Here is a 15,133-nt window from a genome sequence, read left to right on the forward strand (position 1 = left end):
GGGGGCGGGGGCGGGGCGGGGCCGGGGGCGGGGCCCGGCGCCGGGAGCCAATCCCCAAGAAAGCGAGCCGCGGAGGGGGCGGGGCGACTCCCGCACAACGGAAGTCGCGCTCTCCCGCCTCCGGCGCGCGCCCCACGTGCCGCCGGCGACTTCCGCTTCCGGGTGGCTCTTCCCTGTGGCGCGCTCTTGAAGCCCCGCGGTCGCCATGGAGCTGCTGGGCGAGTACATCGGGCAGGACGGGCAGCGCCAGGAGCTGAGGGTCCGGTGTGAGGCGCCGGGCGACGCCGACCCCTTCCAGGGCCTGCTGTCGGGCGTGGCCCAGATGCGGGAGCTGGTGGCCGAGCTCTTCGCCCCGCTGGCGCCGCCGGAGGCGCACGGCGCGGCGGCGGCTGCGGACCAGGCCGTGGACGGTGAGCTGAGGCGGGCGGCGGGCGGGCGCGGGCGGGGGTCTGAGGGAGCCGGCCCGCGGGCTCGCGGCGGGCGCCAGGCCTGGTCCGCGGGCGCCTCGCGGGAGGAGCCCCACGTCGGTCTGGTTCCAGGGGAGTTTTTAAAGGCTCTGAAGACGGCGGGCCCTGCCGCCATGTTTACCCCGCGCTCCCGCCCCGCGTCTTCGCAGCCGGCCCTGGACTGACCCACCGAAGCCTCGACGGGGCCTCGCCCCGGAGGAGCCGCGCGCCGGCCGCCACTCGGGCCCCGTCCTCCTCAGGCTCGCCCTGGGCGCAGCCGGGAGACGCGGGTGGAGCGCGGAGGGAGGCCCGGCGCCGGCGAGGGTGTGAGGTTACTCGGGTCGGCGAGGCCGCCTCTATTTGAAGATTAAGAATTCGTGCCGAATCTGAAAGAGGTTTCAGTTTAACTAGTTGTGATTTTTTTTATTAAGATTTATTTATTCATGCATAGTAGAGCCGGGGTACAGGCCAGAGGTGCGGGGGGTGAGGGGATTCACCAGAGACAGAGCAGGGAGCAGAACAGGCAGACTGACTGAAACCCACTGCTGAGGGGAGCAGCGGGGAGACAGGAGAGGTCTGCCGCGCCATGCGGGTAGTGCCCTGGCCGGGGCTCGAACTTGTGCTGCAGAGGCTGCGGACAGCCTCATAGGTTGCGTCTTCACCCCTTGTGCCACCAGGGAGGCCCCACTAGTTTTAACTTTAGAATCTCGTTTCCCATATCCTAGTTTTGTAGGTACAATTTAACCGTTGAAACGTGAAATTGAACTACATCAATGTTTTGTTAAGTCTTGAGTGCAGGAGTCGGGGGGTACCTTAGCAGTGCTCTGAACCGAAGCATCTGGAAACTAAACATCGAAGTAGGACTGGACTCCTCTGGAGAGGAGCCTCCACTGTCCTTTCCTTTTCCTCTTGCTTACACCGTGATAGTTCCAGCTGCTGTGAGGGAGCCAAATGTGGACATTACACTAAGTTCAGACAATAAGTTCACAGAAGTTCTGTTTCTTGGCCTTTCTAGTCTGTTGTCATTGACATAAAGACAAGGATAACTAGAGCCATTTAAAAAAATTTCTTTTACTTACTTGAAAATAACTGCTACCTGTTTTATTAATGGTGCTTTAGTAATATCTTTGTATAGAACATATTTTTGCCTATTTAATGACGTCCCCATTAAACAGCTTTGAATTTCTTTTGTGAAAAGTGATAGAAATTAAAATGGTGAAATTTGCAATAAGAATTAGATCACAGTAAACAAAAAACATGGAATGTTTAAATCAGAATTACTAAAGGAAAGTGGTAGAACTCAACACTAAAACGATAGTCGTTCAATTACCCAGTGTGCCAAGGATTTGAAAAGACGGTTCTCCAAGTAAGATACACAGATGGCCAGTAAGTCTATGGAAAGGTGCAATAGGAAAATGCACATCAAAGGGACAGTGGGACGTTATTACTTCATGCCAACTAGGCTAACTTTTTAAGGAAAAGTAGCAAGTGTTGGCTAGGGTGTGAAGAAATTGGAGCCCTTGTCCATTGTTGGTAAAATGATAGACCTTCTTTGGAAAACAGTTTGGTGATTCTTCAAAAAGTTAAAGTTACCACATGACACGGCAAATGTAGGGACCCCTGCTTCTACTCCCAGTTGTGTTAAGAAAACTGGAAATATGTACACGACAAAACAGGCGTACATGTTCCTAGCAGTGCTCTCATAATAACTAAGAGGTGGAAACAACAGTGTTCATCAGCTGAAGGAAATGTGCTGTTTCTATACAATAGAATATTACTCAGCAATGAAAAGGAATTAAGTACTGATAAAAGCTAAACCATGAATGAACTTTGAAAGTGTGCTAAGTGAAAGACGGTTGACACAAAAGACCACATATTTTATGATTCCATCTTTAGGGTACGTCCAGATAGACAAATCTATAGAAATAGAAAATAAGTTAGTGGTTACAAGGACTGAGACGGATGGGCAGTAATTACTAATGGGCATAGGATTTCTTTTTGGGATGATAAAACTGTGTTCTCGATTAGTGGCAATGGTTGCACAACCTAGTAGATATACTGAAAGTCAATAAACTACTCTCTAAAAGAGTGAATTGTGGTGTATGAATTATATCTTTTTCAAAAAAGTGATAGAAAAATTTTAAACTAAAATTCCTAAAATTTTTTATACATCTTTCAGATCTGATAGATGCATGGTTTTACTAGCCCTTAAAGTGAAATGGTCTCTTAATGAGTCGTGCGTAGCTAGCTGTTTATATTTCTTTCAACCACTGAACATGTTGTCATACCACAAATATTTATTTTAAAAGGTGATGATGAAGATGATGGAGAAGATGAAAATAACATTGATAGCAGAACTAATTCAGATGGACCATCTGCAAAACGGCCAAAACCACCATCTTAATACTAGCTTTTAGGATATTTAAAAAATTGCTGCTCTGTCTTCATTATCGCACTGACATTTAGGAAGACTCACACTGTTATTTGGAAAAACATTTGCTTTGTTCCCCTTGGACAGTTTTGTCAAGGAAAATACTATTTGTTCTGTTTCCAGCAAAGAAAGATAAATAAATGTTTAGAAATGAATCTGTTTTCTTGAGTGAGAAATACTTTTGAAACCATGAAAATATAACAATTAATGATGTATAAAATCCTCTAAGTTAGCACGTGAGTTTTTGGTTTTGACTTTAAAATAACCATTGAATTGTGATGTCTGCATCTTTTAGTTTTGCATGGGCAAGAACGTGTCAAAGAACTGACATGAGCAAATGGTGAAAATTGGGTATTAAATTTAAGAATGGCAGCTCTGTATAAGTAGAAGGAAAACAGTAACAGAAACACTGCGAAGAGAGCCCTTGAGAACCAAGGAACCTTGCATCTGTACTGGCACCTGCTGTACAGAGATGACCCCTCTTCATGAAGGTATATTTACCTTGTACCTTAAAAGAGCCCCATGGGGTATGTCTTAATATTTGTGTGTGTGTATAAAAATATAAGTCCTTAAGTAAGTTCATATTGAATAGCTTTTAGATAATTCTTTCATCCTGTGGCCTTGTTTTGATTTTGCTTAACAAAGGACTTTTAAAATATATACATTCCTAAAATATCTCTATAGATATGAATAATTCTTTCCTGCTTGTCAGTGGGACTAAGGCATTTTTGTCTGTTTGTTTTTAAGGCATTGTATTTACTATGCATCTTTCCTAATTCATTTAGGAAATCAAGTAACATGCGTCTAATGAAATACAGTCATAGAATTCTTAAGAATTGGAAGTAAGCTTACAAATTATATGGTTTATATCAGAGTTTAATGGATTCTTAGATAGGTGTTTGCCCTGAGTTTCAGAGCTAACCATTGGCAGATTGGGTTGTATACATAATCATAGTGTATTACCCATAATGTGTTTTCCAGTTACATAGTCTAAAGGCTCTAGCTTACAAAGTTGTATAAACTGTAGGCTATTGAGAAAGCTGAATTTATGTACCCTTTCATATCTTTAAAGTATTGTTTTATTTGGAATATCAGCCTTCCACTGAGTACTGTTACGTAATCTAAGCAGCACCAACTACAAAGTCTTATAAGTGGTCAGAAATCATCTTAATTTGTGATAGTGTCTTTAATATTGGTACTTGAACTCAGTATTTGATTTATAATTTTCAATCCAGTCCTTAAAAAAGTACCTGTGTAGCATTAAAGAAGTTACTACTTCTAAATAAATAGTTAGCCTTTGTTCCTGAACATTGTTGAGTGAAAGTGTTTATAAAGACATTTGAGGATATTTGTGCTTATGGTCAGGTATTTTAAGGTCTGGGCTCTTAAGTTTGATGGGTCTTTTAGTACTTAATCTAATTCTAGTACTGTTTTCATAAGTGAGCCGATGTGTAACCAGAAAGATCCGTTTGAAGGACCAGTATAGAAGGAAGGCCTTGCTTAGTTCTAATCTGCTGCCTAGTGGAAACACTAGCCACAAGCAAGCAAAACATAGTTATTCTGTGGAAAAAACTCCCAGCTTTAGCCCAAGAAAGCCAGCCCCTCAATCCTATCTAAAAATAAGCTTAGCACAAGATCTTAGATAATTTTTTATGTGAAATATGTGGATATATGCAAGATAGATACTTATTACAAATGTGCTTTTCTGTCACCTTAAATACTTAAATAGGCTTATGTGACCAGGAATAAGAACTTTCTTCTATAATAGATGTGGTTCCTTTCCTATAAATTAGAAAGTTTGAACATTTAAAATTTGACTGAAAAGAAAATTTACTTTGGAAAAAAACAGGGAGGGAAAGTATGGGAGGAAATCAGCCTCTAGTCCCTAGCGTAGGGAAGATTTATACTTCCGCAACTTGCAAATCTTGAGCCAAGTGACTGCCTTTGCCTGTTAGCTCTCCTTTAGGTTTCAATTTAAATGTTTTCTCCAGGAGATCTTTCCTGGCTTGCAAGACAATGTTAGGTCCTCCTGCTGTGTTTTTCTGTGCCTCTTAGTGCCCTGTTCTTCTCCCTCCTACTATGAAGTGTACGTTATTATAAGAATTAGGTTGTCTACTCAGAAATTTTGTAACTTCCAAAAATTTTTTTTAAAGATTTATTTATTTATCTATTTATGCAAGAACCAGGGTACAGGCCAGATGTGCAGGAGGGTGAGAGTATTCACCAGAGACAGAGTGGGGAGCAGAACAGGCAGACTGACTGAAATACACTGCTGAGGGGAGCAGCGGGCGAGACAGGAGAGGTCTGCCGCGCCATGTGGGAAGCTCACCGGCCAGCTGGGATCGAACTGGCGCTGCAGAGGCTGCGGGACAGCTTCACAGCACAGCACTCAACCTCCTGCACCACCAGGGGAGGCCCCCCAAATTTTTTTTAAAGATTTATTTATGCATACAAGAGCTGAGGTGCAGGCCAGAGGTGGGGGGGGGCAGTTGAGAGGATTCACCAGAGACAGTGGGGAGCAGAACAGGCAGACTGACTGAAATACACTTGAGGGAGTAGTGGGCAAATCAGGAGAGGTCTGCTGCGCCCTGTGGGTTAGTTCCCTGGCTGGGGATAGCTTCATAGTGCTGAGATTTAACCCCTTGCGCCAGCAGGGAGGCCCAACTTCCAAATATTTGTATACCTCTAAAAGAAATAGTTTGTTTTCTTCCAAATTAAGAAATTAGTTGGAGATGTGTGTGACCCTAAGTTTATCATGTAGTAGTACTTTTAGCTTTAGCCTATTAAAAATAACATTTCTCAGTGGAATTGTTGGACTTGTACGAGCATAGAATATGTGTGTATTGTCACAGATTCATACATGAGACATCCTGGAAACCTAGACTTTTAAACTAAATGGCCAGACTCTGCATTGTAATGTCATGTTCATAATAATTCCTGCTTCAAATTAGTTGTTGTTGGTAGTTGAGCACCTCAAAATTCAAAATGGCATTACCTTAAATGCAGCTAATGATAGTTACAAATTAACATGTTTTGGGAAATTAAAATCATTTTGTGATAAGTATTTCTTGGGTATTTAAATAAAGAGTAAGAGTAGAATATAAAATTCCTAAAGAAATTGGAGAACATTTGTAAAATAACACTTAGCAGTTTTAACAAATAAGAAACAAACTGTTTTTTGTGATGACGTTGGATTCCATTCTCACTACTTCAAACATCATAGATTTCAAGTACTAAAAGAAAATTGAATCTTTATCACTTTATCCAGAGTGAAAAAGGTTTCTAAGCAGGATTTTTTTTTTTTTAGGATTTATTTATTTTTATACAAGAGCTGGGGTACAGGCCAGATGCACGGGAGGGTGAGATTTCACTAGAGACGGACTGGGGAGCAGAACAGGCAGACTGACTGAAATATACTGCTGAGGGGAGCAGCGGGCGAGGCAGGAGAGGTCTGCCGCACCATATGGGTTGCTCCCTGGCCGGCCGGCAATCAAACCGGCACTGCAGAGGCTGAGGACAGCGTCACAGCACTACGCTTAACCCACTGCGCCACCAGGGAGGCCCTCTAAGCAGGATTTTTTCAAAAAATTCAGAAACCATACACATGAATAAATGTGATTACATAATAAAATTTCTGAACGCTGTCAGTAAGATTAAAAAGATACAAGGGAAAAGTATTTAGTGCTTTCAGCATAATGACTAAGAACTCATTCCTTTTATAGATCTCATGTGCAGTGAGAACACAATGGAAAAGGCAAAAGAGCAAGATTGTAAGAACGGAAAACACAGCTTTTAAATGAAAATCTGGGCCCCTTCAAAGGATGAAAATTTAAAATAATGCAATGGCATTTTTTTTTAAAGCTCCTCGTGGGAGACACTCTTTTTTTAAGATTGATTTATTTATACAAGAACCTAGGGTACAGGCCAGAGGCGCAGGAGGGTGAGAGATTTCACCAAAGACAGAGTGGGGAGCAGAACAGGCAGACTGACCAAAATACACTGCTGAGGGGAGCAGTGGGTGAGACAGGAGAGGTCTGCTGGGCCACATGGGAATCTCCCTGGCCAGCCGGGAATCAAACCCGCACTGCAGAGGCTGCGGACAGCTGCACAGCACTGTGCTCAACCTGCTGTGCCACCAGGGAGGCCCTGCAGTGGCATTTTTTACTTTTCAGACTGAAAGAGCAAAAGTTTTGCTGCAGTAACAAGGTGGAAAGGCTAAAAGGTCTAATATATTGAAGGTGAGAGTGTATATTTGATAAAACTCTTTGAAAGTAGAGAATTCTGTCGAAATGTGAAATGTACATGTTCTATAGAAATTTATCCTACAGAAAACAGCACGTGTGCACAGAACTGCTTAGAAAGCTATTCATTGCAGCATTGTTCTTAGTAACAACAAAGAATGCAAACAACTTAAAAGAAGACCCTAGTTAACTAAATAAAAACAGGACATTAGCACAATAACTTTGGGCAGACATTAAAAAGACCACAGTATAACTGTGTAATGATCCATCTCACCAGCAGGATGCGAAGTGTGTAGAATGCCACTGCTGGAGAACGTTGGCTGTGTGAGGCAGATAGTAGAGGATGCAGAACTACAGAAAAAGTCACTCTAAGACTTTCCAGAAGTTTTTGATTTTAAAAAAGCCATGCTTTAAATTTAGTAAGGGCAGATCAGCCTTATTAACAGTCTAAAATATTGTCATGTAAGCAATTCAGGGCAAAGCATTAACCAATCCAGATAAAAACCAGCAAAAACTCCACATTTCCCATTTGGTTACTACTTTGATAGAAGAAGGGAGTTAAATTTGCCTTCTGAAAGGTTAGGAGAGCTGAGTGTGATACGAGGTGGGGTGCCATTGAAAGAGAAGGGTATATCTAGAACTGATGTGCTTAGCCTTCCCCTTAAGAAAATGGCCCTCTAGCCCATGCCTTCTTAAAGTATAGAATGAATTTCACAGTGTTGGTGTAATGATTCCAGTTCTCAGGTGACCTTTGGGATCAGAATTGCTTTATTTAAAGACATGACCCAGGAAATGGTGTTTGCGAAACAACAAGCTTCTATTTAAATCTTTTAAAAAGTAGCAGCTCCCATTGGGGTACCAACAAGATCATTGGGTTGCAGCTTAAATAGAAATTTACTCCACCACCTGGGACCAATGAAAGAAATCCTGCTGGGTATAGATAGAAGTAACTTCTAGAAACACATTATTAGTTCAAATGAATGGTTTATGGGGTCAAGGTATTGCTTTGAAAGCCAAGGTGTGTTGTAGCTGAAAGAGGTCATTATGATACTTGGTGTATAATGTGAAGTGATTTAGGAAACCATTATCTTCCTGACAAACGAGAATTTCTCAAGGCTCTAATCACCACTTAAAATCTCCTTTGTGAACATAGTACATATTTTTCTCTGCATTGATAAGGAAATTGCCAAGACAGCCACATCACAAGAACTTTTGGCAAAAATAAATTTTTAGATTCATTTTAAGTGTTGGCCTTGAAAGAATATATCACTACATGCTGACACCTGGAAGAACTTAATAACCAAACATCTAGAACATGTGAACAGATTATGCTCCACACTTAGTGGTAAATGTCAACTTTAGTCTTCATTCTTTTTTTTTTTTTTTTTTTAAGATTTTTATTTATTTATGCAAGCACTGGGTACAGTCAGAAGTGCGGGAAGGTGAGAGAATTCGCCAGAGTGGGGAGCAGAGCAGGCAGAAGGACTGAAGTACACTGCTGAGGGGAGCAGTGGGCGGCAGGAGAGGTCTGCGTGCCATGTGGGACCCTCCTCCGGTGGCCCGGGAGCAGCCGGGGATCCAACCAGCGCTGCAGAAGCTGCGGGTAGCCTTGCAACCCAGCGTTCAACCGCTGCGCCACCAGGGAGGCCCTAGTCTTCTTACTTTCTGGAGAGTGAACTAGATTGTTTTGCAATCTAGTGAGAGTTGCTCAGTGGCAATAAGAATCATTCATGCAATAATTAAACATCTGTTATATACTATGTACATAGAGTATATAGCAGTTAACAAGCAGACAAAATCCCTGCCCTCCTGGAATTTAGATACTGACAAAATACATGCCATGTGATGGTGAGCACTGTGAAGAATTACAAGGAAGACAGATGCTTCCTTTAAATAGGGTGGTCAGAGGCAGCCTCACTGTGCTGACCACTGAACAGATGTCTGCAGAAAGTGATGGTGTGGCCAGGGCCAAGCATCAGGCAGAAGGTATAGCATCAGAGTGCGGAGATCCTGAAACGGGCTTTTCTGGCACATTCTAGAATCAGCAAGAAGACCAGGGGTGCAGAGAGTGGTGGAAAATAAAGTAGTGGACAAGGACCACTTAGAATTACATGTATACCATGTTAAAGATTTTAACATTTATTCTAATATGAAGAAATTACATGAGGATTTTTGAGAAAAATAGCATTTTAAAAGGATTCCTGGTTACTTCTTTCATTGTGATTTGTAGAGGATTTGAGCTGATTTTGGTGGCTGCAGAGATCAGTTTGGTTTTGGACAGGTTAAATTCCAGGTGTCTGGGATGACATCCTGGTAAATATCAAGTAGGAAGTTGGATATCCACATCTGGAGCTCAGGAGGGACTGCCGCAACATAGTGATATAAATTTGGGCATTTCACCTTGAGCCTGAATGAGATGACCAAGGGAATAAGTATGGAAAAGAGAGTTGGGCGTGCCGACATTCAGTGATCCGAGTGGGAGCACTCAGGGAAAGGAGACAGGAAAAGCTGAGAGGAAGAAAGCAAACCAGGGAAGTGTCTAGGACTGAGCTGATAGTACATGGTAGTAGCTACTAATCACATGTTGCTATTTAATTAGAACTTAAAATTCAGTTGGTCACTTACACTAGCCATATCTCAGTTTCATACAGCTAGTGGCTCCGGATATGGACGGTACAGGTAGGGGACATTCCACCATCGCCAAAGTTCTGTTTGACAGTACAAATCCCAAAGAAAGTATCTCAAGAACAAAAAGTTTAATTAAAAAAAAAAAAAATCTGCTAATCAGTAATTTAAGGACTGGGAACTTGACCATTGTACTTAGTCACATGCAAATATCCAGTTATCTCTTGACAAGAGAGCAGTTAGGGTAAAATGGGAGAAGGCCAAAGCCTGACAGAAGTGGATTCACAATAAACCGGGGGGGAGAGGAATCAGAAAATACAGTGATTTCATTCCCAACCTTGGGCTCCAGCTGGCAGCAGCCTCCCGGGGCTCCCAGTGCTGCCTGCACAGATCCATTCTAGGGCAGCTCAGAAACAGCTCAAGGCCATAGGTGTCACCATCAGGCTGACCCATTTTTGTTTCCTCCTGTACTAGGGCTGGGTTCTGTGACCCTTGGAGAGCTGGAGAGCTTCACCCCCAGCAAAGGCCTGATGATGTGTACCGCATTCCTGGCCCGCCTCTGCATTATGGCATCCAGTGTTATAGTGACCTTTTCCACAGTCATGACCTCTCAGTGCCTACATGATATGCATAGTATCAGTTCATAGGGTCCAGCTTGGTAAGGCCCCCTGCAGCAGTAAGTCAACAATTTACACCTTGAAAAAAATAAAAACCTCTTTAAATTTAGAATTGCAATTTAAGGGCTGGGGTGAATTTACTGCAAATATTTGTTGAAGCTCTTTGAAAGACAAACAGCTCTCATGACTAACAGTGCAGTCTTTAGTAAATGTGCGTAAGAATCCATGACCCAGTGCTTCTCAGCCCTACTAAGTCATTTCAGGAGCTCTTAAAACTTGATTGCCTGGGCCCTGATCCCAGAGATTGATAGGATTGATTGAGAAGGGGCCCTGGCAATATTTATGTGGAGATTTGCTTAGTTTTTTATTTCCTTGGGTGATTCTAAGATAAAGGAAAGTCTAAGACCCATTCACTGCCCAAAACAAAAATACTATGCACAATGGTTCCTGATTATGGCCCAGAATTATGTAGAGCTTTATAAATGTGGAGAATTTATAAAGTGATGGCACATATTTGATGCAAAAATGAGTCATGTGGTATTGTGGTAAGCTTCTCTGCCAGCGTTTTGCAGATTGAGAATGTTAAATCCATCAAGAAGGAAATCAACACTGGATAATCTTAAACACTTGAACGCTACCATGAACGAACATGCTGGTTTGATTATCTTGCGGGTGTAGTGCAGTTATTCTCAGGAGCACTTTAACGGATGATTCCACTTCCCCAAAGAAAAGCTCTTTGTTAATGATGAAAGTTTTGAAACCATCAAATTTCTAAACTTAGGGAATCACTTTTTTACTTTAAAACTGGTAACATTTAAAACCAGAAAATTTACATGTTGCCTTAAGCTCCATGAATTAGATGTTTGTTCCTCTAATTCAGGTATCTCTTGCCTACCCGACCACTCTTGGAAAAATAACTCCCTGGCACGCTTCCATGCAAACCACTCAACAGGTATTCCTTGTAGGAACAGCTGCAAATAAAATGGCACAGTACACCGCTGTGGGGTGTCCTCTCTCTCCTCTCTGGAAGCAAGTATCATGGACAATTATGGAGCAGAGGATGCTTGCCCCTTTCCTATAACTCTGAAGGCTTTCTGGATTTGCCATTCATATTGGTAATTAGCTTTTTGTATTATAACGTAAATATGGAATAAATGATCTGCACGTTTCCTATCTACCAATTTCAGCCGCCTCCTCAGTCTGATAGAACTAGGAGACTGATTTCATCATTCCCTCTTCATCCGACCAAGAGTGCTTTGAACCATTAAATAGCCATAAATTAACAAAATAATCCACAACTTGGTTAATTCCTCAATAATCAACCTGTTTACCCCTAAATCTGAAAGATCATAATTAGATTTGGAAACACTGCATTACTCCCTTAATGTTTCCACTATTAAGGGAATATGAGATGACCAAATACGAAAATACTAGAATTTGAAGCATGAGAAAGAGTACTTCAAAAAAAGGAATTCAAGTGGCAAACTCGCAAACCCTGCATCTTATCAAGTATCTGAAAAAAATCAATTAATTAAATCATTTCCAAACTGTCACTGCCTCAGATTAATAAGAACAGGAAACTGCTCAGTTACTTTCCTCAAATTACCCTTTTTTCTTTTTTAAGTGAGTACAATTGAATAAAGAGCTGGAGATCTGAAGTCAGAAATCCTAGGTTCAAATCTTGGCTCTTCCATGGGCATGTTATGAATTACGGTTTCCTCATTTTCCTCTTCTGTAAAATGCCTCACATCTCTTGGAAGAATGAATGTCACTCCCTCTGAAAACCTTGCCTGCATTCAGTCAGTAAGTACTCAAAAGTGATTTGGTTATGTAACCTTCCCAGAAAAACAGGTATTTCAAACTGTTACTTTGAAATCAGTGTTTTGAAGCAAAAATAAATGATTTCAGCAACTAGACCTTTGGAGGTAAAGTGGGAAAGGCTCTCATCTTGCTGTTTGAGTTACAAGGTACCTGCTTTATCTTTCAAGAAAGTAAAAGCTTGCTGTGAAATGCTCAACTTCCTTTCTGCTCAGATCAGACTTAAAGGTTAAGGTTGCTTGAAAACTTTGAGATTTCTCAGTAGGTCGTGCAACTTGAGAGAACCCTTTATCCATCATGCTGCCTGTTACTTTCTTTGGCGGGGTAGCCAGACAGTGCCCTGTGCTGAAACGTGTCATTTGTGAAAAGCACTGCATCTCCTTGGTCAGGGACGAAGGTGTCAGCTGGCTAGAACTCCAGCTCTGCCACTTCCAGCTGTGTGACCTCTGGCAAGTTACTTGTCTTCTTATCTGTACAATCCAAATAATGGCTATCTCATAGGGTTGTTGGGAAGATCAGATAAGTTAATTTATAGAAAGCTCTTAGAACCGGGTCCAAGAATAAACACCAAAAAGTTACCAAAATCAGCCGGTACAAAGCATTTCCCTGGTTTAAATGACATGACTATAAAAATGTCTTGATCTCACCCAGAAAAACAAAATCCTAAAATCTTTCCCCACTTTTTAGTGATTTATATTGGTGCCAGACATGAGGTAGGTGAGTACAAGTGCCAAGGAGGAAGCAGAAGCTCACAGCTTCACGCAGTGAACCTGTCTCTGAAGACTGGACCTTGGACCAGAAAGAACAGGACGCACACGCGCTGCTTTTCAGAGAGCGTCGCTCTTCATTTCCGTCTTCCGTGAGCCAGATGTCTCCGCTTCCAAACATCTAGTCTCTTCCCAAGTGCTTTTTGAACTAGGAGCTTAAGTGATGCTAGTTAATCCTGCCAGCAGCATTACCAAAAGGACAAGTCCTGCTTGTCAAGACCCCCAGCACCTCAGTGATTTTCTGTCAGTCCCTCACGAGCTGGTAACAAGCACAGTGGGCGTAACTACAATAGAAGGAACTGGTGTTTTAAAGAATTTTAAAGCAAGCCAGGCGATTGTATAAAATTTAAATTTTATGACCATGTTTGGACCTTTTTACATTAAACACAATGGAAATGTTCATATTCATGTTTTCCCCAAAGGAAAAATTTCTGAATCACTATGTTGCACAGTAGGATAAAAATAGGAATTCAGATACTTATTCAAGTTTCTAAAGAATGCAAATAACAGACACGATTTTACTTCCAAAATCTGAAGCCATCGACATGATTTTGTAGCACTGCATCTCAGGCTTTACCTAAAAATCATTATTATTCTGTTAAAGATAGCCCCCTGGTCACATTTTTAAAAAACCTTCTGACCCAGCACAACTTCCTGAGATCTGTGAAGAAGCTGCCGTCTTGTGATTAGGCTCCACATAGGACCGGCAGTTCTGTAATCATGAGGGAAAACGGTGGCTGGTTTTACGTGTCAATCAGTTGTAGTCTGCTGATCTGATTAGACGCCTTGACCAGTGCCTGGTGGCGGTTGCAGATGACTGCCAGGCATATGGGGATAATACAGTAGCCCACCGTTTTGGGGTCAGCTCTGGTACAAGAATAAAGGAACAAGAACATCTGTAAGTAAGGTATCAGGAAAATAACTGTCCAGAACCAAAACGGCAAGGAGAGTAACCGCGCTTTCAGGGAGTGTGTCCATGTGGTTCCTTCGATGGGCTCCTCTGGGTGCTGCTGAATGTGTTCCAAGGCCAGCCTGTTGTAAGTCTCATTGATTTCAAAAACATAGTAAAACGCCGCTGCGCTTGCTAAGAGATACAGCCCCACGCCAATCCATCCCATCCGCTGACGGAAATTCATCATTCTCCATGCTCTGTGCCTTCAAATGAAAAAAATTAACAACACAGTTAGGGTCCAGTGCGCTGTCATGGCAACTATCCCAAATGTACTCGCTTTATTTCCACGAGCTCTAACATAGCCCTCCAACGCGATCGTTCACGACTATGTGCATTCAGAAATGGAAGCGACTTACAGGTGGCTTTACGTCTGGCATAGTTAGGAGGAAGTGAAGTTCCGGGATATAGAGAGTCTGCTTTTTATGGGAATTCCACCAAATACATAAATTGCTTTATGGAGCTTACATAGGTCCAGCACCGCTGCCACTAAGACACCGGCGTTCAGCTCGCTTCCCGTGGCGCATGTCCCGTCTACCGTTCGGCACCGCCGGGCCGAGCGCCCGGCCCCGCGCCGCGCCAACGTCCGCGCCCGGGAGACGGCGGCCCGCGCACTTACAGCGGTCCCGAGAGTCTTCCTGGCGCCGCGGCGAGCGCTGAGGGGTCGCCCAGGTCCGAGTAGTCGGGCGGCTTGGGCATGGCCGGCCGGCCGGCGCGGGGGGACTCGGGGCCGCCGGCCGGGCGCGCGCCGTCGCGGAGGGGCGCGTGTGGCCGCGCGTCACGCGGCGCCGCCCCGTCGGGGGGGCCCGGCCGAGGGCTCCCCGCCGCCCGGCCTCCCGCGGCCGGCCGCCCCCTGCGGCGCCGGGCCCGCGCCTGTCCGCCGCGCAGCGCCGCGAGCCCGGGGCCGGGCAGGGCCGCCGGCCGAGCCTGCAGCGCGGGGCAGGGCCCGGACCTCACCTTCCTGTCCCGGCCGGCCCGCCCGCCCGCCGTCCCGGATGCGGCCGCGGCCGGGGCTTCCGGCCCGGGCCGGAAGGGCGCGCGCCCCGCCCGGGGGCCCGCCCCCGTGACGTCAGGCGCCGCGCGCCGCGCGCTCGCTGCGGGCGCGACTCGGCGGGCCCTGCCCAGCCCGGCGGCCCCCCGCCTTCCGGAGCTGGCGGCCGCGTCCCCGTGGCCGTCCGGGCGTCCGTGCCGTGGGGAGGCCGTCCGGGCGCGTGGGGCGCCGACGCTGGTGCCGCCACC

The 15,133-nt window shown here is 44.4% G+C and overlaps 2 protein-coding genes across 2 annotated transcripts; one reads left to right on the forward strand and one right to left on the reverse strand.

Moving 5' to 3' along the window:
- Positions 1-143: 143 nt before the first annotated feature.
- On the forward strand, positions 144-14,442 carry GON7 (GON7 subunit of KEOPS complex). Its single transcript, XM_037502019.2, has 2 exons — positions 144-410; positions 2,756-14,442. Exons 1-2 carry the CDS (start codon positions 206-208, stop codon positions 2,848-2,850), a joined length of 300 nt encoding a protein of 99 aa, XP_037357916.1. The 5' UTR covers positions 144-205; the 3' UTR covers positions 2,851-14,442.
- On the reverse strand, positions 9,293-14,605 carry LYSET (lysosomal enzyme trafficking factor). Its single transcript, XM_037504011.2, has 2 exons — positions 14,514-14,605; positions 9,293-14,100 (listed from the first exon to the last, which is right to left on the reverse strand). The coding sequence occupies exons 1-2, from the start codon at positions 14,591-14,593 to the stop codon at positions 13,689-13,691; spliced, it is 492 nt and encodes a 163-aa protein (XP_037359908.1). The 5' UTR covers positions 14,594-14,605; the 3' UTR covers positions 9,293-13,688.
- Between the last annotated feature and the right edge of the window lie 528 nt (positions 14,606-15,133).

The sequence above is a fragment of the Talpa occidentalis genome, unplaced genomic scaffold (assembly GCF_014898055.3).
Source record: "Talpa occidentalis isolate TD23 unplaced genomic scaffold, MPIMG_talOcc4v2.1 talOcc4.11, whole genome shotgun sequence".
NCBI classification, from domain to species: domain Eukaryota; kingdom Metazoa; phylum Chordata; class Mammalia; order Eulipotyphla; family Talpidae; genus Talpa; species Talpa occidentalis.

Bases quoted from the DNA above. Each gene is read 5' to 3' on its own strand.
- GON7 (XM_037502019.2), top strand. From the start codon at position 206: ATGGAGCTGCTGGGCGAGTACATCGGGCAGGACGGGCAGCGCCAGGAG. The intron at 411-2,755 runs GTGAGCTGAGGC...TTATTTTAAAAG, and splicing joins TGCGGACCAGGCCGTGGACG to GTGATGATGAAGATGATGGA.
- LYSET (XM_037504011.2), bottom strand. From the start codon at position 14,593: ATGCCCAAGCCGCCCGACTACTCGGACCTGGGCGACCCCTCAGCGCTC. The intron at 14,101-14,513 runs GTAAGTGCGCGG...TTTCATTTGAAG, and splicing joins GGAAGACTCTCGGGACCGCT to GCACAGAGCATGGAGAATGA.